General features: G+C 40.7%; 2 protein-coding genes and 1 long non-coding RNA gene across 9 annotated transcripts in view; 1 reads left to right on the top strand and 2 right to left on the bottom strand.

Annotated features, from left to right (window-relative positions):
• Positions 1-301: 301 nt before the first annotated feature.
• Positions 302-18,535, bottom strand: LOC137223528 (uncharacterized). 2 transcript variants are annotated; one of them, XR_010942908.1, is made up of 3 exons: positions 17,941-18,535; positions 6,957-7,132; positions 302-487 (listed from the first exon to the last, which is right to left on the bottom strand). It is a non-coding gene; the product is annotated as an uncharacterized lncRNA (long non-coding RNA). The 2 variants fall into 2 exon arrangements; XR_010942907.1 differs by lacking the exon at positions 6,957-7,132.
• Positions 14,272-17,456, bottom strand: LOC137224121 (RING finger protein 215). Its single transcript, XM_067737114.1, has 2 exons — positions 16,573-17,456; positions 14,272-14,819 (listed from the first exon to the last, which is right to left on the bottom strand). Exon 1 carries the CDS (start codon positions 17,454-17,456, stop codon positions 16,986-16,988), a length of 471 nt encoding a protein of 156 aa, XP_067593215.1. The 3' UTR covers positions 14,272-14,819; positions 16,573-16,985.
• Positions 17,404-27,881, top strand: part of TET2 (tet methylcytosine dioxygenase 2) — a 134,008-nt gene continuing 123,530 nt past the window's right edge. For 2 of the 6 annotated variants that reach the window (XR_010942906.1, XM_067735438.1), the window contains exon 1: positions 17,404-17,674. The gene's annotated coding sequence lies outside the window, so the exon portion shown is untranslated. Of the gene's footprint in view, positions 17,675-18,390; positions 18,502-27,881 lie in introns of all 6 variants that reach the window. The other 4 variants (XM_067735435.1, XM_067735437.1, XM_067735436.1 and 1 more) reach the window with 4 other exon arrangements.

Below are 27,881 nucleotides of genomic sequence, written 5' to 3'. Positions count from 1 at the left end.
TAGTAGATGAGAATCTCTGGGAATAGAATCCAGAATCATCTTTTTAAAGAAGCTTCCCAGGAAATCTTTATGCATTCTAAAGTTTGACAACCATTGCCATAGAGGACACTCCCTCTAAATCATGAGAATAAAGGAAAAGTTGGATTTTTCTTTCGTTTTTGGTCACCTAATCTGCTACAAACACACACACACACATACACACACATACACATACACACACTCATTATTTGGAAATAATCCGTTGTATTTTATGGGTGTACATGCTAAATTGATGTAATAAAGAGCCACCAAAATACAATGCTTTAGATACAACAGGATTTATTTATTTCTCATGGGTGGTCTTGGGTAGGGAGGTGGCTCCAATCCAGGTGGTCATTAAGGGATCCAGGTTACTTCTGCCTCGTTGCTCTGCCTCTTCTAGAGGGTTGTCCTCATCTGCATGGCCCATGGTCAACACTGGCTCTTACCATCATGTCCACAATCCAGCCTACAGTAGGGAAAGGAGTTGAAGTGGAGAGCAGTAACATTTAAAATGTGATCTACAAGTTGTATACTTTACTTTTACCCATTGACTAAGATTAAAAGAATAAAAAAAAAAACAGTTTAAGTGATGGAAGACAGCCAGAACACTTCTAACTTCATTAGAAAAGTTCCAGCATTTCTTCTTAGTCTTAATTAATATATGTACATGTGACATAATTAATGCTAATAAATCATTCTTCATCTTGCTATAGGTAATTATAGCAATTGGTGGGCCTATTCTCTTCCATGTTTTCATGACAAATGCTTACTATATTTCTATCTTGGAAAAGAAATAGGAGTCCTACCAACTATCTTTTCAAATTTTCAGTTCACAAACAGAGAATGAGCCAGAACCTTAGTCATTTCATCTATGAAATGCTAACTGGCTGGTGAATGTACAAAAATATACATGGATACAATTCTATGCCAAATGAAGGGAGATCAAATAGTAGACACTAAAGAAGAGTAATGTAACAATGTGTGTACAATACTCATCTGCCTTGTCCTCAGTGACGCCTAATCACAGTTAGATTTGGTCTCGCTACACACACTGGGTACTAATATAGGTACAACAGTTAGCCGACTGATTCTTTCCCCTCATTACTTTTTGGGAATGAAATGGGAAACATTTTATTGGTGCTCCTTCAAGAAGAGTTACTCAAACAAAACTTGCTCTTCAAAAATCTCAAATATGATCACATCCCTGATTAAATCCAGTCATGACTTCCCATTGCTCTTGGGTTAAAGGTTCATTCAATTAGTAAGGAAATAAACCCAGCATAAACTAGATTACCCCCAAGAAAGTGGGAAGTGGGGTGGGGGGGATTGACTCACATAAAGAAAAATTCAAGGATAGATTATTTTTAAGTTCAGCTAGATGAGGTGACTCACATGGGTCAAATGCTCTTATTTGGTCTATTTTAGCTTTATTGTCAGGCAGGTTCTTCATTTACAATAGGTGATAAAAAAAACTCAGGCCTATATTCTATATTAACAACAATCCCAACAGAAAAAAAAAAAAAAAAGCCTCTTCCCCAGCCCCAGAACTGTTTTGTTGCTTTTGATTTAACTGGCCTAGATACCAACATGTGGTTAGGATGTCCAGAACCAATCACTAAAGTCAGAGGTTTACAATGTTCTGATAGGCCATGTCTGAAGCTGAAAGTAAAGTCAGATTCACCTGGTCACATGTAATGAAAGTTAAGAGTAGTTCCTCTGGGAAAATTAGGGGGTGGACCTAGAAGAAATAGATTCCTGATAGGTCAAAACACAGATGTTTACTATAGTTCACCTCCTGACTGCACAACATCCACACATCTTTTTCTTATACCTAACAATTCAAAATTCCCCAAGCCTACATTAAGCAATAATATCATATGGAATCAAAAGCATATGTACTAGCACCATTCAAGTGTTACCCAGTTACTGCAACCAGACTGAGTCTAGACTCTCTTGTTAATGTGCATTCCTCCTGGTTCAGAAACCTATTGTAAAATGATACATTTAATCATCTCCAACAAACAATGTATATTTGTGAGGAAGAAACAAAATACCATAAAAACTTCTATTTGAAAAAGGGGAAATGGGAGGAGGGGTGGCACGCAATGGACTATTTGCAGGACAGGAGTAGAGCAATCCCTTGCCTTGGCTCTGGAGTGAATTTCTTGAGGACCCCTTTTGTCTACTCTGGAATCTGTCTTCGGGGATAACCTCCCGTGTAATATGTCCTCTATGGCCATCGGTGAGAAAGGCACTGGGGAGTTTTTACTTTCTGGTCATCACACTCTACTACTGGTGCTATTTCTGTTAGTGTGGGTTTAGGATCCCTAGTACTGCCTTAGGGGTTGAGCAATCACAGCCCTCAGTTTATGGGTGTTTGAGTTTCTCTGGAAACCCAAGTTCCTTAAAAGTTTAGTAAACTCTACAATCTATTTGTTTCCTATAAATTCAGGGAGTTAGCAACGAAAGCCAGCATTGGTACTGAGGCCTAATCCTTGATTCTAGATCCTAAAGGGGTGGTTTCTGTCTTCTAACAATTAACCTTGATGTTTTGTCAACAGAGGTGGGTGCAGCTCCTGATTTCAATCTTATCTTCTGATTTCATTCTACTCTCCCCACTTTTGCTAGCACTAAATTTAGACTGGAACAGAGGACTTTACTTTTCAAACTCCAAACAGTTATAAAGTTTCTGACTCCTAGTCATTTGGGATTTCAGGACAAGGGCTAAAGGGCTGCTCTTAGTGTTTTCACTGCTCCCAGACAAACCAGCTTTAACTGCAGCTTGTCCCTTTCTTAAACGACCTCACTAAACCTCACAAAAAAAGAACCAGTACAACACTGCTATATTTAAGATGGATAACCAACAAGGACCTACTGTATAGCACAGGGAACTCTGCTCAATGTTATGTGGCAGCCTGGATGGGAGAGGAGTTTGGTGGAGAATGGATACAGGCATATGTGTGGCAGAGCCCCTTTGCTATGCATCTGAAATTATTACAACATTGTTAACTGGCTATACTCCAATATAAAATAAAAAGTTTTAAAATAAATAAAGAACCAGTACATTACTATCTAAAGAAAAAAAAAAAAAGAACATATCTTCTAATCTCCAGTCTCAGGAGGCCCATACTCTGAGTCCCAAGATACCACAGATAACAAGTTAATCAACTGTTGTGTTTCACTTCTCAGCTAAAGAAATGTAAGCAGATAGGGTAGGGGATCCTTGGAGAAAGAGAACCAGGCATGGCTTTCCTGACAGAAGAGAAGCCATTTTGGCCTATGACATTTTTTTGATCTAAGCCTGGCCACAATTCTTGCCCTTGAATGGGTCTCAGTAATAAGGATCTTAAGAGAACAGCAGGACAAACTTATCAGGCAAGAGAAATAACAAAGATAACAAATCAGTTGTAAAGATGCCAGGTTCTATTTTGATGGTAAAGACTAGCATCAAGCACTGTCTTGAGCTGTTTTACAGAATTTAAATCCACACCCCACCCCCACCCCCCAACTCAGGTGCTCAACCGCCAGATCAATTGGAATCTAAGGAGTGATGATGTTGACCTTTTCTGACCCTCACTACTTTGATCAACTGAAGTTGGATTCTGTCCCAATTTTGCTGTTTGGGGAGAGACTGCTTTGGACCGGTGTTCTCCTTACTGGCTGCAAGTAATAAATCTTTCCTTCTCCTGATCTTTCGCTTGGTTGTGGCTTTTGGCTTGACATCCACCAAGAGGCTGAAATGGAGCAGGACCCTGTAGGGTCCTCCCAGGTACAAGTACTTTCCGTGTCTCCCATTTCTTATTTGTAGGAAATAGGCTTCATTCAGCCTCCTTCACCTTCCCTGAGTTCCAAAGTGTAGAGTCAAACAGTTACTAATCACAGAAGGGAGGGAATGCAGAGACAAGGGAGGAGCAGTCAAGAAACAATAGTGCAGCCTTGGGGCAGGGTCCCGGTTCCTCCTCAAGGAGTATATATAACAATATCTTCTGCAGGAACTAAGGCCCCCACTCAGGTGGAGGATGGTAATTTCAGGCTGAGTACACGACTCCTAGAACACAGCCCTGTACCAACCAATCAGAAGAAAGCCGCACACCCTGCAGCCCTCACCCCAAATTTTCCCTATAAAAACTTCTCCCTGAAAACCACCAAGGAGTTTGGGGTTTTAGAGCACAAGCCACCCACCCTCCTTGTATTGGTGCCTTTACAATAAAGCTGCACTTTCCTTCACCACAATCCAGTGTCAGTAGATTGGTTTTATTGTGCATGGGTGAGGGGACCCAAGTTTGGTTCAATAACAAGGTGAACCCAGTTTTCAGGTAACAGAAAGAGGTCCTCGTTGCCTCTTTCCTACCTCCACCCAGCTAATTCCACACTTTAGCTGTCACCACACTTTGATTCTTCTACCACTTAAAAAAAATAATAATAGATCAAGACACCTCCAGTTCTAAGTTACTAAAATATAGCTCAAACGGGCTTGCCTGGTAAGAGGAATTTACCGGCTCACAAACCCGAAAAGTTATGGAGCAGATCTATTCAGCGATATTAACTGGACATAATCTCTCAGCACTACTCTCCTCTGTGTTGGCTACAGAGAGACATCTCCTTTGAGAGAACTGAGCTTTTCCCTCTGGTAGCAATAGCCAACACCACCAGCAAAAGTCTCAGAGTTGGCCTTATTGGTTCTGATTGGCCTGGCTTGGGTTGCATGTTTCCCTCTCTCAACAATTCCTGTGGGGAGAGCAGGAAGTTATTCTCTGATTAGCCACGGCTACTTCAACACAGGCCCACATTTGAAGCTGAAGGTAGACTGGCTCTGCCTAAACCTCATGGTTTGAAGACTGGCTCTTTACCCAAAAAACTGAGTTCGCCTCTTGATGGATGTTGAGCCAAAAGACACAACCAAGCCAAAGACTGGGAGAAGGAAGGATTTATTATCTCTTGCAGCAAGTAAGGAGAACACCGGGGATCTTTCCAAAGCAGTGTCTCCCCAGACAGCAAAACTGGGGAAGTTTTAAGCTAATGGTACATGCATATTCATGTACCATTGGCAGTTGACAGAGCAGTTGACAGAGACTTGAGCAGTTGACAGAGTCCAAGCCTTAGTTGATTGAAGTCATGAGGGTCTGAAAAGGTCAACATCATCATCCCTTAGGTTCAGGGTGATCTGGTGGTTGAGAGCTTCAGGCTAATCTTTACCGTTGAAATAGAACTGGGGGTCTTTACAACTGATATATTCTCTTTGCTATGGTTACTTCTTTTGCCTGAGAAGTTTGTCCTTGTGCTCTCTTAAGATAATTACTACTGAGACCTATTCAAAGGCAAGCATTGTGGCCAGGCTTAGCTCACAAAATGGATTAGGCCAAAGATGGCCTCTCTACTGTCAAGAAAGCCATGCCTGGTTCTTTTTTTCCCCTACCCTATCTGCTTAGAGTTTCCCAAGGATAAATCATAGTATCATTCTCTGACAAAAGTGAGGATGGATCCTGAGCAGTTTAATTCAATATATAATGACCAAAACAGATTCAATGTGACCTACAAGGCCTTGTATGTCCTGGTCCCTGCCTATCTTCAGCCTCATTGATTGTATTCTCCTACTTACTCATTGGGCTGCAGCCACACTGGCCTTATGATACATCCATTTCTGCTTTGGGCCTTTCCCATATGCAATTCCCTCTGCCCGAAACAAGACTCCTCTCCCCACACCCCATTTGATTGGTTCATTTCTAGTTATTTTTCAAAAGTCAGCCCAATTATCACTTCCTCAAGGAAAGCTCAAGTTGACTTCTAAACTGGGTTGCATCCTTCCTTGTACCTTCCCCCACAGCCTCCGAACCTTTTCTTTGTAGTGCCTGTCATAATCGCAATTTAAGTGTTTAGTTGTGTAATTACTTTCAGGTCTGGGCAGACAAAATATCTCTGTACCTTTAAAATATTTATTTATTTATTTAGCTGCACTGGGTTTTGGTTGCCGCCCGTGGGATCTTCGTTGCGGCATGCGGGATCTTTAGTTGCGGCATGCAGGAAATAGGCAAGCTGAAGGAATATGTGATGTTGGAAATCATTCCTTTTCTCTCATTAATCTCTATATGTCTGGATCTAGATTGTCCCCAACTCCCTCTCCCTTGCACACCAATACCAATTTTTTCCTAGGTTGGTTGGTCACAATTATCTAAAAGAGAAGATATTTTAGTTGCATAATAATACATAACTATGAGGGAAATCGGGAGCAAAAATAATTTTCAATAAGATATTTCTGAAAGATACATCATGTTACTTAGTGCAAAGTGCTCACAATCTGAAATAGATAAACTTCGTTCTGGTGCTAGTTGAGCCATTAACCAGCTCTTTGTAGAAACTTATTTATTCTCTCTGAGCCTTTACTTACCTGTAAACTGAAAATAAATATCTACCTTGCAGGATCCTTGTAGTATAAAAATAATATGTACTTTGTGCTCAGCACTCAGTAGACAATCAATATTTGGTATATATTCTTATGATTATTCTTGGATCACAGAGCTGCCATTATAGTACAAAGCATGGATTAGAAACCTTACCCATCACTGCACATCACCCAGATGGAGATTGTCCCTCCACTGTAGGGTCCCTTTAGTATGTATTTATTAGCTGCAGTGTTTTATAATACACCCTTGTGTTTTGAAGGAAGCTCCGATTTCTAGAAATTTATGTTATATTATAGATACCACCTCAGCCTTGTCCAACCACCAGCATTTAATTCATAATACATTTCACAGACCCCATTCCTCTTTCTCTCCAAAGCCATGAAACTTGTGAAGAAAATCTACAAAGCCCACTAGGGAGGGAGAGAGATGGAGGGAGGGCACGATGAAATGAACTCACTAAACCAATTGTCCTCCCCTCCTTTGTAAGGCCTATGCGCCTCCTCAGCTTGTCAGCAGAATTTTAAAAGACCCTACCTTGGGGCTTCCCTGGTTGCACAGTGGTTGAGAGTCCGCCTGCTGATGCAGGGGACACGGGTTCGTGCCCCGGTCCGGGAAGATCCCACATGCCGCGGAGCGTCTGGGCCCGTGAGCCATGGCCGCTGAGCCTGCGTGTCCGGAGCCTGTGCTCCGCAACGGGAGAGGCCCGCGTACTGCAAAAAAAAAAAAAAAAAAAGACCCTACTTTTCAGGGGCCTTGTTCAGTAAGTTTTCTTTTCTTTCCTGTATCTTTAACCACCCACCTCAATCTGCTCTCTCCCATCAGTAACGTGCTGGAGTCTTTCCCGTCTTAAGACATTCTTTCCTCCATCCGACAACGCCCTGGAGCTTCTTTGCTATCTGCTTCCTTCTCTCTGTAGCCAACCTTCTTTAAACATCGGCTCTCCCTATCTCCACATCCTCACTTCCTGTTTATCCTTCAACCTCAGGCAATCTGGCTTCTGTCACCAGGACTCTTCTCCTGAAGCTCACTTGGCCAAGGATTGCAAGGAATGCCCCACTGCTATACCCAAGGCACTTCTCGTTACTCGTCTCAGGTGACGGCTCCTTAGCATGTGGCCCTGCTCACCAGGTCAGACCTCGTTCATGAGGCTAGTCCTTAACCTGGTTCCCACAACAGCACACACCTCTGGTTTCCTCCTTTGGGGGCTCCTCTTCTTTCACAGGGGGTGTCCCTCTGAGGGTCCTGTCCTAGAACTCCACTTTTCTTCTCACTCAGAGTGTAAGGGTATCTCCCTCAACTGCCGTCTGTCTGCAGATGATTCACAAATTTCAAACTCCAGTCTGAATCCTTTTCCTAGGTTTCAGGCTCAACCATCCAACTGCTTACTGCACATCTCCCCATGGATGTCCCTCAGGTGCCTCGAACTTAATGTTTTGATCACTGATTTCTTTTTTACTCCGCTCTCAAAGTCCCACTTCCAGGTCCTCTTCTCTTCCTGTCATGTCTATCTCCAGTGAAAGTCACCACCAACTGCCCCAGCCAGGTCAGAAACCTGGGTGACATTCTGGAGTCCCGCCTCTGCTTCTCCGTGCTTCCAAGCAGTTACTAGGCTCCATTTCTTCTACCTCTGTGACGCCCATGTACCTGTCCATTTCTCTCCTTCCTATTGACTAATCTCTAATTCAAGACCACTCTAATTTTCCCTAAGTCACTACCCCTGTCTCCCCACTGGTGTTCTAGCCCCTGCTACTGTGTTCTCTCAATCCACTCTCCCTAGTGCTACTGGAGAGATATTTCCAACATCCAAATCTGATCATTTTCTTCTCTCTTAAAACCCATGATTGACTTTCTACTGCACTTAGGCCACAACCCAAACCCCTTACCATGACTGTCACTAACCCCCATGGTCTGGTCCCTGCACATGGCCACAACCTGAGTAGTCACCCTCTCCCTCTTCACTTCCTATACAAGTCATTTGGAACGTGGGTTTTTTTTTTTTTTTTCCCCCTCAAACATGTCGTGCTCTCTCCTGCCCCTGGTTCTTCATATACTCTTTTTACTCTTTTATCTCCACCGAGCACTCTTCTCTGACTTTCTACTTGGCCTGAATAATTCCTATTCATCCTTAAGATCTTAGCTTAAATATTACTTTCATGGGAGGTTTGCTCTGAGCTTTCAAACATGAGGTAAGCACCCTTCTGACTGCACCCCAGCACACAACACAGAGTGTTTTATCACAGCCCGTTTACATGTCTGTTTTCCCACTTGACTATAAGTTCTTGGAGAGCAGGGAACACATCTTGTTCACTGTTATATCACTGAATGAGAGAAAAAATAAGAAGTATATTGAAGTGAGAATAATGCAATGAGCCATCACCATGTAAGTTTAATTTTAAATATAGAATTAATTTAAATTTAATTTTAAATATAGCCTTTCTTAAAGGCTGAGAAAGCAGAGCCTGGGAAATGCTACCACTAATGTGAAACAAGAATGACCAGATATGTCGTTATTATTACACCTTTTAAGGGATGTTTTTGCGATGGTATTTCCATCCGTTTCTGATCCTTCTGTGATTTGAGGATTTCCTGAGCAAACCCTTGTAACGATGCCATTTGACTCTGGTTATGGTCATGTGCTGATTAAGCTGCCTCTCAAGAATGTGAAATTGAAACACAAATGACACATCAGTATCTCAAGCATCACCATAACCTATGACAGTTTAGAAACTTCAGATGAACCATTTTGCAATGGAAAATGAGACTAACAAGCCTTCATTTCTAAAGTTTTTTTTTTTTTTTTTAATTTCTGACAAAGTGTCTTGACTTGTTATTCTTCCCCTTAGAAATGTTTTTTAGGGAATAGATTAACTTTCCCCTCACATTTGGAATGAATAGAATTCCTACCACAGTGGATGGCCTACATTAAAACATAAACAAGTAAATAAACGAAAAACAGTAAACACACTTTTCCTAAATGTTTCCATTACTGTAGCATTCTGCTCTGCCTGTGTGAGCATAGGCAAGGAACACAAATGTATCAGCCTAAGGTACAATGTCACAGGTTGATCAGAGCTTCTTTTCTGCCCCCAGGAAGGAATTAAAGTTGGTTTATTTGTTTCCCTTTGGTTTGTGGAAAGAATACTGAAGAAGACTTAAGTCTCAGAATGTATCACCTGCTGTGTAATCCTGGGCAAGTTACTTAATCTCTCTGACATGTCCCCTCATGTGTTAAATACATGTTCCCTAGTGTTAAAAAATAAGATAAAATAAAATGGGATTCATAACTGTCTCACCTATTTTAAAGATTATTGTAAATACTAAATGAGATAATGTATGTTAAAGATTTTGGGTAGGTTTTTTAGTAGTAGAGTCTAGACTACAATCCTAAACCATGTCATTTACTCATATCAGACTGAGTTTAACATTCCAATAAGTATGCTTTTACTAGTTTCTCTGTCTAAATTTTTTTGAGTATCTGTTTTGTGAGTTGATACTTTTACCTTTAACAGTGGCCCTCACCCACCAAAATTATGACTTTAGCCTTTTTTGGATTTTAAATTTAGAGAGAGACTCTTTTGGTTCTTGTTCACTAGTAGACAATAGCTATTAATGTTTTAAGATTTAAGGAGAATCAGGAAAGTCTCCTTTATTAAAGTATATCAGTATTACCACTAGGATCACACCCACCTGACATCTCCCAACCCTGTGCTAAGCACACCATTCTTCAATAGTTCTCACTTCCTTATCTCTCTCACCCAGTCTAACTAGGGTCAGTGATCATAAGATTTCAGAGAAATAAATGTTAGGGACCCCCAAAGAAATGCTTCTTTAGCATGTGTTTTTGATGTTCTGATTTAATGTGTGTGTGTGTGTTTCTTTTCACCTTCTACTCCAACTTTTCTTTCAGGAACCCCTATTTTGTGGTCACTACTTAAATGTACTTTATTCTCTTGGGGCTTAAAGTCATTGTGAAATGCAGAACAATTGCTTGGCAATCAACCCATGTTCAACTTAGAGGCGTGCCTAATTACTGACAGATCAAGGAGACTTTCTGCCAAATAGTAATAGTATTGTACTCTAAGATATAAAATAAGAAAACAAATTAAACAGAGGTTGGTGGTGTAGATCTTTGCAGGAAACTACCCTGCCTTCCCACAGGCTCTGAGTTGGCACTGATTCAGATCTCATTAGATTTTTCTCACACATCTCTAGAAAGTATGAAAACACACTTTAGAATATTTGAAGAAAATTGGATGTCAAATAGTAACTACCCTACTTCCTTTTTTATTTTTCCTTCTTTTCCATATAGAATATCATAAGAAAGGGAAGAATTTAACTCATGGGGACCTAAAATTAGTTTAATCTGTAAAGCTCTTTCTTCCAGGAAGAACTGCACTAATAGTTAGCTGCTTGTAATACATTCATAAACTATTGCATGACCATTATTTTGGAAAAAGAAAGAAATCAGAATCAATTTGTCTGTCTGCCTGGATTAAAGAATGGTTTAAATGTTTTTAGAAAAATGTGACGAAACTCAACCAATAGAATTTTTTTTTATTAGAACAAAAATCCCTAAGTATTCTTCTCAAGTTGAACTCAGGCAACTTTCAACACTTCTTTCTCCCCACTGCATCAGGCTATCAGTCCTATCACTTGCATTTTCCCCTGCTCTTTCCTTTTCACTAGTAATAATCTGGGTCATTCTTTGGCTGCTAATTATTTATCTCTTCCTCAAAGGAGAGTTGTTTGTTTGTTTGTTTTTAACCTGACACAAGAGAACTTAGAAGGATTTAACCAACCTGAAATACAGAAAGGGAGTCACAGGCAAATTTGCTCCATCTTTGCAAAGGTGTGAGGGCTTCACCAGACTGTAGTGAGGTACCCACTGTTTGCTTTTTGTCATGGGATGCTCCATGAATGACAACATTTTGTGCCCATTAACTATTAATATTATGTGTAAGCATTAATTGTTTTCATCGTATTTTTACACATTAAGCTATACCCGCGATTTTTCAGCAGAGCTGTACATCTGATTATCCGTGAATCTTTTGAAAAATATTGTTACTCTAGCCCCATCCCAGACCTCGTTAATTAAACCAAGACACTGCTGGGGGTAGAGAAGTGCAAGCTAGTTATTTGTGTTTTTCAAAAGCTCCAGAGGTGAGTCTCATTCATTTTCCCAATGGAAAGATTTAGTGCCATCCCATTTTAAGTATTTTATCCCCAAAGATCCATGTCCTATGAACAATTTCAGTAGGTGGCATTCTTTCCACCTGTCAGCTTCCCTGTTTGGCGGGAATGAACCCTAAGTCATTCAAGGAAATCAGGAGCAGATCAAGGGTGCAACGTCCTTTCACCACACTAATACTGGAAACAGGTAGCAGAACTTATCTGTAAACAATCTGTTAGTGGGGTTAAGACATATGTTATAGGGATGGGGGGAGTGGGCAGGAGTGTGATACCACATTTGTTTATTACACAAATATAATCATTATTCCAAAAAGTTCAAGCATGCCAACTTCTAGCATACAATTGGAAACAAAAGAAACAGCGTAGAAAGCAAATGATTAAAAAACAAACAAAAAAAACAAACAAAAACCAAGTAAAAGTTTAGACAAGAGTTTTTGTTTCTGTTTTTGTTTTATGAGGAAGAGATAGGGAACACTAATGTTATTGTAAAAAAAACAAAAACAAAACCCCAAAACACAACCCCCCACACACACACCCTAACTGTGTGAAAAACTTATCATGGCATTAAACATAGATATCTGTATCTGCTAAACTGGGGAGACAGAACAGTTTGGCTTGCAAGGACATGAGCTTTAGAATCAGACAAACCTAGGTTTAGATTTAGACCTTGGTTCCAGCTCTTTAATCCCAACCAAATCACTCAACTGTTAATTCTCAATAAGCTTTTACCTACCTTATTTGGTTATGCTAAGCATTAAATTAAAAGATAATAAATGTACAAGAATTATTACAATGCTTGGTACATAGCCAGTATTTAACAAGTAAATGTATATGTAAATGCAGGTGTTGAGTTGTTTTTCTTAAGTAACAGAATAATGGAAAATTATTTTGAGTTTTGAAGGGAAGATTCTTATACTAGTTAGTACTAATAATGGTGAGAAAAATTTAGACGGAGATGAGCAGGAAAAGATATGAGGATAATTTGGGTATAATGAAAAAGGCCTGATCTTGGATTCACTAAACTTGGGTTTGAGAGGTGATCCTCTATTGCAGGAAAAGTCACTTAGCCTCAATTTTCATTTTTATAAGACAGGAATTATATGCCATTTTAATGTGGCATATGATTTTGAATATTAAACTGTTAGTGTACACCTTACCACAAAAATATTAGTGTACAAAAATGCTTTTAAAACTATAAAATCCTATATAATAAACTTCATTATTGAAGTTTATCACTGAAACTGAAAAATTACTCTATCAGAAGAAAGTGGGGGACTTCCCTGGTGGCACAGTGGTCAAAAACCCACCTGCCAATGCGGGGGACACGGGTTCGAGCCCTGGTCCAGGAAGATCCCACATGCCACGGAACAACTAAGCCCGTGCGCCACAACTACTGAGCCTGCGCTCTAGAGTCCGCGAGCCACAACTACTGAGCCGCGTGCCACAACTACTGAAGCCTGTGCGCCTAGAGCCCGTGCTCCACAACAAGAGAAGCCACCGCCATGAGAAGCCCGCACACCATAACGAAGAGTATCCCCTGCTCACCGCAACTAGAGAAAGCCCACGTGCAGCAACAAAGACCCAACGCAGCCAAACATAAAATATAAATAAATTAATTTTAAAAAAAGAAGAAAGTGGGATATTAAATGCGTTACCAAAGTTGGATGAGAATAAGAAGAGTAGTTATTGGACTGTGAATTCAGAATTTATGAGAAGAAAAGAGATTGATATTAGCAACACATTTGCAATACTTCTGGAGGCACTTCCATGAGATCTGTCTCACTAATGAGCTTAATATTCTTTGTCCACACCTCGTGGCATGTGGGATCTTAGTTCCCTGACCAGGGATTGAACCCATGCTCCCTGCAGTGGAAGCTTGGAGTCTTAACCACTGGTCCGCCAGGGAAGTCCCCCTGATATTCTTCTTATAACGTCTTTGACAATATTTTAACAGGATTAAACTTTTGAGTTTCATCTAACATTTCATTTTAACCCCCATTAAATCAGCACACACATTGGAAAGCTCCTGATTTGAGTGTTAGGATTATATCAGTTGTGTCTATTTCTTTAAAATTTCCAAATGATAGAAAGAGAAATTAACCATATGAAACAAGGTCAGGAAAAAAGTAGAAATCATATTAACAAAAGAGACTCTATCAAGAATCTCATAATATTATGATCCTCGGCTTTAGACAATGATGGTCTGTATTAATAATAATGTATATCAATAATTTGAAGTGTTCTGTCTAAATGTTTCATCTCTTGGGGATTTTTTTAACTTGGCATTCTACTTATATTAAATATGTACCTTTGTATGGTGTGCAGTAATGTCACTAGACAAAAGAAACAAGAAAGTCCCTTCCCAGCAATGACTGCTGTGCTGTTTGAAGGTCAATTGTCTTTTAAGCATGGAGAGAATCTTTATCATGTCATACTTCAGAAATATGTTTTTGGAGATGGGAAACAACAGGCCATGATTTAATGTTTTTGTTAAACCACTATAATTCTTTCAAAGGTGTATGCACCACAACTCTCATCTCAGTTAAAGAGAAAATCAAGTCCTTAAAGAACATTTCCTATTCTGCAGGTGGGGAGGAAATTAAGAATCACCTATTATTTTTTTGTTAGTACAAGAAATTTGCATTGTAAAGCAAGCTGCTATTGTCAGCTCTTTTTCTTTTTAATAGAAATTTATTTATTTATTTATTTTTGGCTGCGTTGGGTCTTTGTTGCTGCGCGCAGGGTTTCTCTAGTTGCGGAGAGTGGGGGCTACTCTTCTTTGTGGTGCGCAGGCTTCTCATTACGGTGGCTTCTCTTGTCGCAGATCATGGGTTTCAGTAGTTGTGGCTCGCGGGCTCTAGAGCACAGGCTCAGTAGTTGTGGCACATGGGCTTAGTTGCTCCGCAGCATGTGGGATCTTCCTGGACAAGGACTCGAACTTGTGTCCCCAGCATTGGCAGGCGGATTCTTAACCACTGCGCCACCAGGAAAGCCCTGTTGTCAGCTCTTTAAAGGACAAAGCAGACAGGAAGCTGCCTCCACCCTATGAGGCTTAGAGACCGAGCAATTGAGTTAGACAGCAGGTACCCAGCCCAATCAAGTCAATTTTCTAACACAGAATAGCATGTTGTAGGACTTGTTCTATTAGTTTTTTTTCCTCTGGTAAGGAAGCAAGGATTTTTCTGTGTGGAAATAGTGCTGGTCTTTCTAGTTGAAGAAAAAAAAAAGAAAGAAAATGGTAAGGAGTTTGATAGCAATTGACTGCTGTTAAAACAGCAAATTATCTTTTAAAAAGATTATCCACATCTGTAAGAGGAGAAATCTTAAGAATGCACACAATTAATAAAAGCTTGCTCCGAATTACCCACTAATATCCAGTCAACAACGTTCACTATAGCTTATCTTTCCCAGAAATAACAAGTAAGAAAGAGGTGTTTAAAAAATCAACAATACAAAATTTCACTAAGATATTTTACACCTGGAGACCTTTAGAATTTTACTTCCTTTTGCTGTTGAAAAGTCATAACAGCCAAGAGGAGTAAGGTATTTTCAATTAACAAATGTCATGGTGGTTAAGGGTGGGGTGGGGTGGAGGTGCAAAGGAAGAAGTTGGCAAGAAAAGGTTCAGGGCCTGTTGCAAAACCAACTGCAAGCCAAGTATGACTCCAGGTAGACGAGAACCACCTGCTACAACAAAGAGAGAGGTTTAAAAGATGAGAGGGAGGTGACCCTACAGACCATTTCCTCAATTATCATATAAATAAGGGCATATACGGGTGTTTATATCAGACACATGCCAATACAATATTTGCCATGTTATTCAATGTAGGAAGACATAATTACTTCTATACTTCTAGTTAAACAAGAAAAACTCTTGCAAGTAGATGGCTTATGACTGGTAATAGTAATAACCAGTAGTAATAACCACCTGGGCACTTAGTGTCATGGTTAATCCTCACAACCGCACTGTTTTAGATGGTGTTTGACAGGTGAGGAAACTGACATACACAAAGGGTTAAGTACCACGCTCAAGGTCACACATTTAATAAGCGTGGAGTCAAGATTCATCTGCCTCTGTGGACTCCAAAGCTCACGCTTTCCACAATTCTGCTGTTCTGTGCGCTGCACAACTGTACGTCACAGCCTTCGGAAAACTTTACTTTTTGGACTTGAGAAACAAATTACAAGGCACCTTTTAAACAGCTTAAAGTCCGTTAGCAATTGCCAAGGCTTCAATGACACATTAGTGTACAATTAGAAAAGATGGAAATTCATTTTACATGAATGCTTAGGGAAACGAACGATTTTACTTAGTCTAGTGCAAAACCAGAAATCGAAGTCAACTTTGTCTCAAAGTGGAATAAACAGCGTTTCATTTCAAACGCTCTTCTTAGTAACAACGTGACACATACAAAGAGTTCCTTTTTTTAACCCTTTTCAAAGAGAAAATATTCCGATTTCATAAAATTAGGTAAAGACATCCAAAGAAATTTGCGGACAAAAAACCGTGAGCTACACAAAATAACTTGTGTTTACTTAAGAGTATCGTGATCACAATGTAGTGATCCCGTAAAAGATGTGTCCAAGACGTCTATCTAAAATTTGAATGCCAGTAACGTGAGAACTTCTAATAGAGGGCAAATCTCAAAAACCATCTGATATACCAATTCACGTGGGCTTTGTTCTGGATCTCATCTTCACATAAAAAATTTATGATTAGGGGGAAAAAAGCATTAAAAAGAGAAGTAAAACTACTCGGTGATGGAAAAGAAAATCTGTCAGTGGATGCGAGTGGTTATATAGAATTCCGAACTTCAGGGAAAATCGAGCGTCCGTCATTCGGCGTTTAGTTCTTTATGGGTCGATGTCATTACTTAATTATAAGGCTGGACATTTTTTCAAAATAGAGGCTCTTATGGGGGTAAATTTAAGCATTTGAAAGTGCAGATTTATTTCTTACAACCGAATCCAGCGCGAAGTGGAGAGTCACTGGTGCGAAAGCCCTCTCGGATCTGCGTGAATCCTTCTTCCCAGCCCACGTGGCCAAAGTAAACAGAAGGTGGGCCGGGGCGGGGAGAAGCGGGCCTGGGTCAAATTCCTAATTTGTCGAGTCTTTAAAACTACAGGCCCCTAAAGCACTAAGGGCATGCCCTCCGCGAAACTGGGGAGTGCTTCTGCTGAGCGAGATGAAAGCGACTGTGTGGAGAGGATGCCAAAGCGGGGACGAGGCGGGGCGGTTGGACCTACCAGGGGGTGGGTGCGCGAGGGGGCGTGTGCGGGGATACCTGCCAGGAGGTGGGAGTCGGGGCGGGGGCGGCGCCCACCTACTCTAAGGAGGCGGTGGGGTGCGGTACCAGCAAAAAGTTTAAAAGGTTAAGCTGGGGTCTCGCAGCCTCCTGCCAGGGACGCACGCCACCTCCCCCTTCGCGCCCGCCCCGCGCCTTCACTGGAGTGGAAACCCATCAGAGGGTCCCGGGGGCCGGACCTTCCCCCGCGTGCCCCCGCCCCGCGCTCCTCCGGGCCCACGGCTCCCCACGCTGGCTCCCCAGCCCCGGCCTCGACCGCGCGCCCCCTCGTTCGGCCCCAGGGGCCGCCGGCTTTTGTGCGGGGAGCCCCGGGGCGGGGAGCCGATTCCCGGGGAGCCGTGGCCGAGGGTCCCGGGGCGGCGGCAGAGACCGGGACGGAGGAGGCGGCGGCCGGGTGAAGGGGGAGGAGGCGGAGGAGGAGGAGGAGGAAGCGGGGCGGAGAAGGCGGAGGAGGAGGAGGAGAGCGGCGGCTGCGGCGAGAGCTCGGGCGGCCCCGCCGCCTCCTCGCGAGCGCCGCGCGCCCAGGCCCGGCTCGCATGCGAGTCACGTCCGCCCCCTCGCCGCGGCCGCCCCGAGACGCCGGCCCCGCCGAGTGATGAGAACAGACGTCAAACTGCCTTATGAATATTGATGCGGAGGCTAGGCTGCTTTCGTAGAGAAGCAGAAGGAAGCAAGATGGCTGCCCTTTAGGATTTGTTAGAAAGGAGACCCGACTGCCACTGCTGGATTGCTGCAAGGCTGAGGGACGAGAACGAGGTCAGAGCGCTTCTCTTGTGCCGCGAAACTCTCCCTTTCCTCTCCCCTGCGCTTTCTCTCGGGCTTGTGGGGACTGGGGAGCAAAGCCTGCAGTGTCACCCACAAATACCAAGAGGGAAGAGGGAAGCTTCACAAATTACTGGAGCCTCTTCAACATGGCTGACAAATATAGTTTTAATTCCCCCCCACCCCCCTTTAAACCTGTAGTTCTGTGTCCTCCTCTCTCTCCTGCTAGTGCTCGTGTCCTCCTCGCCCAGAAAACTTACCTTTGTGAGTCCGGCCGGCTGCTTTCCCGGCCTTTTATCCTCCGGAAAGTGATTTTTCTCTGCTTTCCTTTCTAAAATAGTTCAGCTGTGGGGGGCACGACCTTCCCCTTGAAGCTTCCCCACCCCCTCCCTTCGTGGAAGGCAGACGAGCCTCGGGTTTATCCTCGCCCGCCCTGGGGAGAACACAGACGGAGTGGTCTTCGACCCTTTTCTCCGCTGGGGCTCTGAGTCTGGGTGTGCGTTTGCGTCCGCCCCTTTCTGCCCCGTGTCCCCCTTTTCGGGGGCTGCGCTCAGCGAGTGTCAGGCGAGTGGAACAGGAGTCCACTCAGTGGGGTTTTGTTTTTTCCTGAAGTCCGCGCGTTTTGTTAGCGGTGCCGAGCGAGAGAGGAAAGAATAGTTTCTCTGGTTCCCTCAATAAGACCCGAACCCACTTTTCTCGAGGTACATCAGCTCTGCGATGGGCTGTACCTTCCAGCCTGGGGAATGTGTGTGAGAGAATTTGTGGGCAAATCTGTGTCCTGGCTTTGTGCTTCTCCCGAATCAGCTTCGTCGGGTTCCCCGGTAAGTGACAGGCAGACACAAAGGCAGGCGCAGGCCGGGGGAGGGGGCGGGCGGGCAGGAGGCGGGGGTGGGGGGGGGGAGTGTGGAGAGTTGGAAGACTGCAAGGTCAGGGGCGCCGAAAGAAATGAAACCCAATCCCAGTAAAGAAACAGAGACGTAGAGAGCAGATTTCTAACAGTCCCATCCAAATTTCTCTTTCCCTCTTGGCTGCTCTCTTTTCTTTGGTCTTTTATCTCTCTGCTTTTCTCTGTGTCTCTTTTCTCCTCATCCTCTTTCCTCTTCTACTTCTTCTTCCTCTTCCCCTTTCTTCCCCTTCTTCCTCTTCCTTTTCTCCTCTTTCTCCTCCTCCTCCTTTTTACGCACATGAATCTTGCTGAATCTCTTTCATTGGGGCTGCTCGTCTAGCGATATTAAGCTAAGTTTCTATGGAGACTTTTCTACCTATGGCAAATAAAGCGTGGGCTGGATAGACTGCTGAGAAGGTCGAATGTGAAATATAAGTGAAATTTACTGGCTGTTACCCTCATGACATACTTTTAATTGCCTTGAGTGAGTTTTCTTCCTTCTTCTTGTAGTGTTTAGGAATTGAAAAAGGATCATTTTCCAGTTGTTGAAAATTTAGTGAAATATTTTTATATTTGTCTGTCTAGGGAGGAGGATATATCCAAAATTTAAAATCTCGAGTCACACATTGTGCTTTTTCCTCTCCAATCAGGGATAATAATGGCAAATACAAATCTAAAAGTATTCATCAACAAATGATCCAACATAAGAGGAAGAATATATCTTAGGGACAGTTGGAATGTACATAGAAAAGATAATTGGGTTGGGTTGGGTTGGGTTTGATTTAAGACTGTGGGTATTGTTGCCTGGCTAATGAAAATCATTATATTTGCATTTTAATGAAAAGTTGAAATACTGGAGGGGAGTTATATTCTTTTCCATGTTTGCATGTGTGTTTTGTAATAGGTTTGAAGTAGAATATAAATTTCAACACAATAAATACTGATTTTTTAAATGTTATCAAGCAGAGAAGTGTTAGTGAAAGACTGGAAAGTCAAACAAGTTTAGAAGGCATGGACATGATTAAAAGATGGACAGAGTTGGAAAAGCACAGTAATGGACATTACTCCATAAATCGGATTTCCAAAACTATTTGTCCTCAGTAGTTCACTTTGTAACTCCTTGTATTTTGATCTCTGGAAAAGCAGTTAAATTTACTTTAATCATTGATATCGGAGACATGATTACAAGGGAGACATATTACTCATCTCTGTGGAATAGAAACAGCTCATTTGGTTAGTTCTTATTTGTCCTAAATAATAAAGAAAACACTTAGGAGTTTAGCACAAATGCTTACTGTTTGTTGAGAAAACTGTGGTTAATTATTCCAGCAATTCAGAATTTAAAATAAATAATTTCTTTTGCTAACAGTGGTATATAACTACTTTTGGGGGACTTTTCAGATGTTGTATATACTGTCTTAAGGCTATTCAACTAATAATAGATACATCACATTGATAAATAAGGATATCTACATTGATTAATAATTTTCATTGTGACCATGAAAGCTTGTTCTTTCCCAGCATCCAGTTTAGACTCTTTTCTGAAAATAGCTGCTAATTAATATTGTATGAGGGGCTTCAATGATTATAAGGAGGAGATGTGCATATTATTCACCAAATCAAGAAAATATTACTTTTTCCTTTAGTAGAAATTTTTTTTTTTTTTTTTTTTTTTTTTGCGATACGCGGGTCTCTCACTGTTGCGGCCTCTCCCGTTGCGGAGCACAGGCTCCGGACGCGCAGGCTCAGCGGCCATGGCTCACGGGCGCAGCCGTTCCGCGGCATGTGGGATCTTCCCGGACCAGGGCACGAACCTGTGTCCCCTGCATCGGCAGGCGGACTCTTAACCACTGCGCCACCAGGGAAGCCCTAGAAAAATTATTTTAATTAGCATGGGATACTTTACAATGAAAGACATAACCTCAGCTTTTCATTTACCATATTTGTGAGAGTCAATACTACCTGGATTCTCCAAAAATTTCATTCATTCATTTATGTATGTATGTATGTCTGTCTGTCTGCAATAGGTCTTGGTTGCTGCACGCGGGCTTTCTCTAGTTGCAGCAAGTGGGGGCTACTCTTCCTTGTGGTGCGCATGCTTCTCAGTGCAGTAGTTTCTCTTGTTGCAGAGCACAGGCTCTAGGCGCACAGGCTTCAGTAGTTGTGGCACTCGGGCTTCAGTAGTTGTGGCTCGCGGGCTCTAGAGTGCAGGCTCAGTAGTTGTGGCGCACGGGCTTAGTTGCTCCGCGGCATATGGGATCTTCCTGGACCAGGGCTCAAACCCGTGTCCACTGCATTGGCAGGCGAATTCTTAACCACTGTGCCACCAGGGAAGCCCTCCTTATTTTTTATAAATTTATTCATTTATTTATTTATTTTTGGCTGCGTTGGGTCTTTGTTGCTGCACGCAGGCCCTTCTCTAGTTGTGGTGAGTGGGGGCTACTCTTCGTTGTGGTGTGCAGGCTTCTCATTGCGGTGGCTTCCCTTGTTGTGGAACACGGGCTCTAGGTGCGCAGGCTTCAGTAGCTGTGGCATGCAGGCTCAGTAGTTGTGGTTCGTGGGCTGTAGAGCACAGGCTCAGTAACTGTGGCGCACGAGCTTAGTTGCTCCATGGCTTGTGGGATCTTCCCAAACCAGGGCTCGAACCCGTGTCCCCTGTGCTGGCAGACGGAATCTTAACCACTGCGCCACCAGGGAAGTCCCCTGCTTATTTTTTAAATTGAACTAATGGTTAATGAGAAATTAACTTGGAATGAGGGAAGTCTCTTGCCTTGTTTAAATTCACACATTTACCAAACTCTTCTTATGGCTCTAATTAGATCTGGTATTGTGTTGGTCCATGCCAGGAGCCAGAGGGATTAATAGGATTCTGATTCAGTGGTGCATGGACCTAGATATTGGCAGGTCAACATCACTTCCAGAACAAGTGAAATGCACCTGCCTGGGAGTTGTTATGACAGACTTCCAAAGTTCTGTTTGGGCACTAGACTTGTATTAGGTAACAAAGAGTGGAGTTAATGTTTTGGTTTCGCTTGTTGCAGTTAGAATTTCTCTATCAACTTCTCCAAGACTCCACCCATACACAGTGTTGTAAGCCAGATGGCACTACTGAAATGTATTGGGTTGGCCAAAAAGTTCGTTTGGGTTTTTGTAAGATGTTACTGAAAAACCTGAATGAACTTTTTGGCCAGCCCAGTCTTTCCTTGTTTATCTCATTAAGAAGTTCTTCTTATGATTCACAGACACACCTGGCAGAAACTTTATTTTTCATACTGCACCAAATCCAAGTTAGTAAATTCATATGAATTCTTAAGAAATTAGTTTGAACTAAAATGTTCTCATAAGCTGTGGATGTTTGACATTTTAGAATGTTTAATACTTAGAAAATGTTAAATCTGCTTTTTTTAATGCCCTAATTGCCTCTACAAGTTTAACTGTTGTCTTTGTTGTTGATGTTATCATTGCTTAATAGACTTTAATAGTCTTAGCAATCTTCAGTTACTAGAGGGAGTCTTCTTTGTTTTGTAAGCAACCATGTAGACTGTTTTACTCTAATTGTTTCCTGTCATGGGGACAGGTTAAAACTTTGGACCAGCTAGCTGTCAGTTTTGGTTCATCAAAATAACATTTTCTCAACTGTTATGCCATCATTGCACAGTAGTTCTTAAGAGTAGTAATGGCACCAAATCCAGTAGCAGGAAAATATCTCTCAAGCCAGTTTTACAGGTGGAGCCTTAACTGTGGGAGAGTCAGGTTGCCAAGTAGAGTTGGTGGTTATCTTGGAAACTGTGCTGAAGAACACAACCACAAATGTGATTTTGCCAAATATACAGTATTTACTTGGTCTAGATCTCCAATTTCTATTTTGACTCACTGCCAAAACTTTGTAAATACTGTGCCATTATTTAAGGAGGTTATATAGTTCATCTGTTGGTTTGGTGTGTAGTGGGAGAGAAGAGTTCCTGGAGGGAAGAGTGCAAAGCAAGACACCTTGAATCATTGTGACTGCAAGCCAAAAAGGATTGTATGTATCTGCTTATTTCCAGCATTATTCCTATTCTAGGTTGTACATTGCAGAAAATACCTAAGATAGATATAAAATCTTTCCTCAATAAAATGGATTTTGGTTGCCCATTCCAAAATAGTACATTCTATCAGCTTCGATTTATGCTTTCTCCACTTGTCATGAAATGCAGTTAAATGTGCCAGGCTTCAAGAAGTATAAATTGATGGTAGGTGGATTTTTAATATTTTGTGTAAAATTAAATTCAGTGATAATGTCAACCTACCTGCAGTTTTAAGAATTTTGAGATCGATATCTTATACTCACTAAGGGCTGTTCCTCAAACTGACTTGAAATCAAGCTCCACATAATCTGAGGATTACATAAAAAGATGAATGAATTGGAATGAAGCATTTTTGGAGGACAATTTAGGACATAAAATTAACTGGTTGCTTCACTAAAAATACTGTAAATTTTTTTTTTAAGTTAGATTTATGTCTGTTGGAAGGGAGGCACTGATGTCTATGTCTTTTTATTCCGTAATAGAATCTAGTGGTATACTACTAAATCAAGATTTAATGAGTTGGGGGTCGGGGGTAGGGGGTGAAGGTGGTCAAAGGGTACCAATTTCCAGTTATAAAATGAATAAGTTCTGGGTTGTAACGCATAGTATGGTGACTGTAGTTAGCATTACTGTATTGTATACCTGAAAGTTGCTAAGAGAGTATATCTTAAAAGTTTTCATCACACACACAAAAAATCATAACGATATGAAGTCATGGGTGTGCTAAGTAACCTTACTGTGGTAATCATTTCCCAATATATACCTATTACAAATCATTGCATTGTATACTTTAAATTTACATGATGTTATATGTCAGTTACTCTCAATAAAAGCTGAGGGGAAGAAAGGTTTAATAAATGATGTAGAAGTAGCAAAAAAATGTCATTTAATTAGAAACTGTGTAATCTATTTTAAATGCATAAGAAAAATAATGTAAAAGGCGTTGGTGTTGCTGATGATGGTAGTAAAGATGGTGCTTTCTCCTTAAATGTAACTTCTACAGGTTATGGCAGTTGTCCTATAAAAGCCAGTCATTATAAGCATACAGTTGATTGATGTTTAGTAAATTTATACTGGGATCGCATATTTTTATTTAAAAAAAATTAATTAATTAATTTATTTATTTATTTTTGGCTGTGTTGGGTCTTCGTTGCTGTGTGCGGGCTTTCTCTAGTTGCGGCGAGCGGGGTCTGCTCTTCGTTGCAGTGCTCAGGCTTCTCATTGCTGTGGCTTCTCTTGTTGCGGAGCACAGGCTCTAGGCGCGCGGGCTTCAGTAGTGTGACTCACAGGCTCTAGACTGCAGGCTCAGTAGTTGTGGCGCATGGGCTTAGTTGCTTCACGGCATGTGGGATATTCCCAGACCAGGGCTCCAACCCGTGTCCCCTGCATTGGCAGGCGGATTCTTAACCACTGCGCCACCAGGGAAGTCCAAGGGATCACATATCTTTTTTTTTTTTTCCCCTGGTACGCGGGCCTCTCACTGTTGTGGCCTCTCTCGTTGCGGAGCACAGGCTCCGGACGCGCAGGCTCAGCGGCCATGGCTCACGGGCCTAGCCGCTCCGCGGTATGTGGGATCTTCCCGGACCGGGGCACGAACCCGTGTCCCCTGCATCGGCAGGAGGACTCTCAACCACTGCGCCACCAGGGAAGCCCGGGATCACATATCTTTAATTGAAATTTTTATTGAGCTAATTGTAGATTCATATGCAGTTGTATGAAATAATAATAATTGAACATGAACATTCTGCCCAATTTTCCCCAGTGGTAACATTTTGCAAGACTATAGTATAATATCACAGTCAGGAGACTGACATTGATACAGTCTACCAATCTTACTCAGATTTCCCATTTGACTTGTATACTTGTGTATGTATATATTTAGTTCTGTACCATTTTGTGACATGATCAGATAATTTTAAACCTTTTTTTCCCCAAAAACAAAAAAGTTTAACACAGTTCTGTTTCATCAATCATGTGATTGTACTGCCATGTCTTATCAAAATGTGCATCAGAATATAGGTTTTTGTTTACTCAAAAGGTGTTTTTTTGCTTAAAATACTTTTGCATTAAAAATATTTTAAGTTGTTTTAATGTTTTATGACACTGCAAGTTATATCATTTAATTCTCATCACAACTCTAGAGGTAGGTGGTGTTGTTATCCCTATCTCTGGAGAAGAAACTAATACACAGTGAGATTAAATAACTTGCCCAAGTTCCTACAGCCAGTACGTGGCTTAGCTAGGCTATGAATTTAGCCAGTCAGTCTCTAGAGCCAGTCTTTTGACCATTATGCTCTACCGCCTCATTACCACTAATGATGAAAATGTAGCTATAATGTGGGCTATATAGGGAAAGTCATAAAAAGGAGACTTAAAGTGCATGCACCTGTCTACACAAAAACTTGTACCTGAATATTCATAGCAGCATTATTAACAATATACACGTAAAATAGGGTTAAGAAAAGAAACTGGTCTGCAGCCTCTTTGTGATGCCAAGACAAAGTGGGAAAGAGTTAGGATCAGAATGTTGATGGCTCTCCATGTTTCGCCACATATAGCCACAGTCTTTACAAACACCAACAAAATTTTACAGACTGTTAATGGTAAATAGTCACAGTCTTTACTAACACCAGCAGAATTTTAAAGACTGTTAATGGTAAAATGAGTGCAGATTTTTAGGTCTAGACCCTATGAAATTAGGACATAATTTTGAACACACACAGTGAATTACTTGGGGTTGGCGTTATTTGAATTTCTAACTTTATGTAATTCTGGATACCAAACATTCTTCTTGTTAAGCAATACTCCTTTCCCTTTTATTCTGATTAGAATGCTGCCAGTTGGATCCCATAGCTTGGTGCCATGACTGATAACAGTGTGGGGGAAAGCCAATGATCTTGAAGCATTTAGCTTTAATAATGTACACATGTTACTGTACTCAGTGGGGACATGTCTTGGCTTTATGTAATTGCTGTAATCATTACTTTTTCAAGGAATAGCTGTAGAAATGACCCAGATATACCTTTTAAGAGTATGATTATAGCATTTACTTGTATGTTTGTTGTGTATTTGTGACAGGCCCAAGTTAGACACTCATGTTAGAACCTTTGACCCATCAGGAAGTTGATGTAGTGATTATTATGGAAAGCAATAAGGTAGAATATAGGTCTGGTCTTCCTTATAGGAGAAATGAGTAGTTTATTTGCTTTTGCCATCTCTTGTTTCTTGCAACACTTTTTGAACCAACTCAGCTGATAGTAGATTTTCATACTAGTATCTCTAGAATATTCAGAAAGCTGCTCACCGAATTTGAGTGTAGTACTCCATCTTTGCTTTATTTAATGTGGTTCCAAAAATTGTAAACCTTTTCAAATTAGGGATATTTTGATTTTTTAAAAAATATTTTTAGCTTACCTTTTAATAAATAATTATTATTGAAAGATACACTGTATTCAAAACAGTGGGCTGTGGATTTTTGCTGATGGACTTCTCTCTTCAGAGAGAGCAGACTTGCCCACGTCAGGCATAGACAGTAGGTCTCCCATGAACATATGCCATACATAGTATTGATGTTTTTCATTTGCTACTTTTGCTATTTTGAGATTTGTCACAATTTTGTGGATGTCACAAAGTAATGATAATTTTAATTACTATTGTCATGCTTTATTAGCCATTACTAAAACCTGCCTTACCAAGTCATGTCTTTTTCTTGATAGAGTATTAAATCTGGTTTCTATGTTCAGATTATACTTTAATGGAAACTATTCATCCAACTCTCAAGGTGGGTTTTTATTATATATTTCTCCTCAAATTGATTTTTTTTTTTTTCTGTCTTGCAGTGTAAAAGGAAAAAAGGCTTAAATAATGATAGTGAAGCCCAGAGGATATAGCATGGTCTATCTCTGAGTTATTTCTCCTGTTTTTCTTTCCTGCCTGCATTGAGAAACAAGGACACCCATTAAAAAATACCTTAATTATTAGTTGTGCTGATTCTAAAGTAAAGCACCAGAATCTAAAAATAATACAATGATACTATACCCAGATTCCATCTGTAACCTACTGTCTTGTTCCTGTTAATTTATTTTTTAATCTGTTTGTTCTTTCGGTACTTTTTCCATTTTTGTTTGAAGTTACAGAATTTTCACATTTGCCATTGGCTATAAAGTTCTGTCAGCTCTTTTATAACCTTTCACGATTTTTGCATTAAAAGGATTACTTTTGGACACCCACTAATTAGTTTGGGTGATTATTAGCTTTTTGTTTGTCTTACTGCATACGTCGTAACAGAACAAGAAATCATTTGTGCAAATGAAGTGTCTGATAGTTCATAAAATTGGAGTGAGCATCTCAAAAAGTGAATCAGTTATTAAAACATTAATTCACTTTATATTCATATTTTCATATATCAAACATAATTGATAAGAGGAAAAATGACCATAAATGGATACTTTTCAAACATGAAGGAAGAACATACAGTGATGTATGTCAATTATTTCTCAATAAAACTGGAAAAATATTTTAAAAATGAGGGAAGAACAAATCTTCCAATCTAAAAATACTAATCTAAAAATAGATACATTTCAGCAAGAAAGCACATATTTTAAACTTTTCATTCTAGATTTCATCTGTCCTTAGTCCAATCCAGTCACCTAAATGGTTTTTAATTTTGGAATTGTCTACCACATAATAGCTTGGAGAAGAACATTGGCAGAAAATGAAGCTAGTAGACATTTTGCTAATAACTTACCTTTTTAAATGACTATGAATTATGTGTGTCTACTGGAAATCAAAATTAGAAAGGACATTTGGTTAACTTTGGGAACTAAATTTTCAATATTTTGAAACTTAACCTGTTTACTCTTAAATGTGATACTTTTCAAGTAGGACATTTTATAGACAGCAGCTCATATTTAATATGTAATTCAAAAACATTTTGTATCAAGTATATAAAAGATATAGAACATGGCATTTTAAAATGACTTAAAAATGCTTGAGATTTTTTTTTGAAGGCAGTGTATTTTTTAAAACAGTTTAACTTACTACTGACAGTTTGCATCAGTTTTTTTTACATTGTTATAACTTGTGCTTTAAGTAATCCTGAAGATTATGGGCAACTTTTCATATTTAGGGATAAAAACTTAGTTGTTGACATTGTCAGTTTTCTCTAATATTGGTAAGAATTTAGCCTCCTTAAGGAATGGAGTTTGTTTTCTGTTCACAGACCCATGATAAAAGGTACTAAATTGTG

This window comes from Pseudorca crassidens, chromosome 4 (genome assembly GCF_039906515.1).
Source record: "Pseudorca crassidens isolate mPseCra1 chromosome 4, mPseCra1.hap1, whole genome shotgun sequence".
NCBI lineage: Eukaryota > Metazoa > Chordata > Mammalia > Artiodactyla > Delphinidae > Pseudorca > Pseudorca crassidens.
The sequence above is the reverse complement of the archived record's forward strand: the minus strand, read 5'-3'. Positions and strand labels throughout refer to the sequence as shown.

Excerpts from the sequence above, each read along its gene's own strand:
- LOC137224121 (XM_067737114.1), bottom strand. The coding sequence starts at position 17,456 with ATGCGAGCCGGGCCTGGGCGCGCGGCGCTCGCGAGGAGGCGGCGGGGC.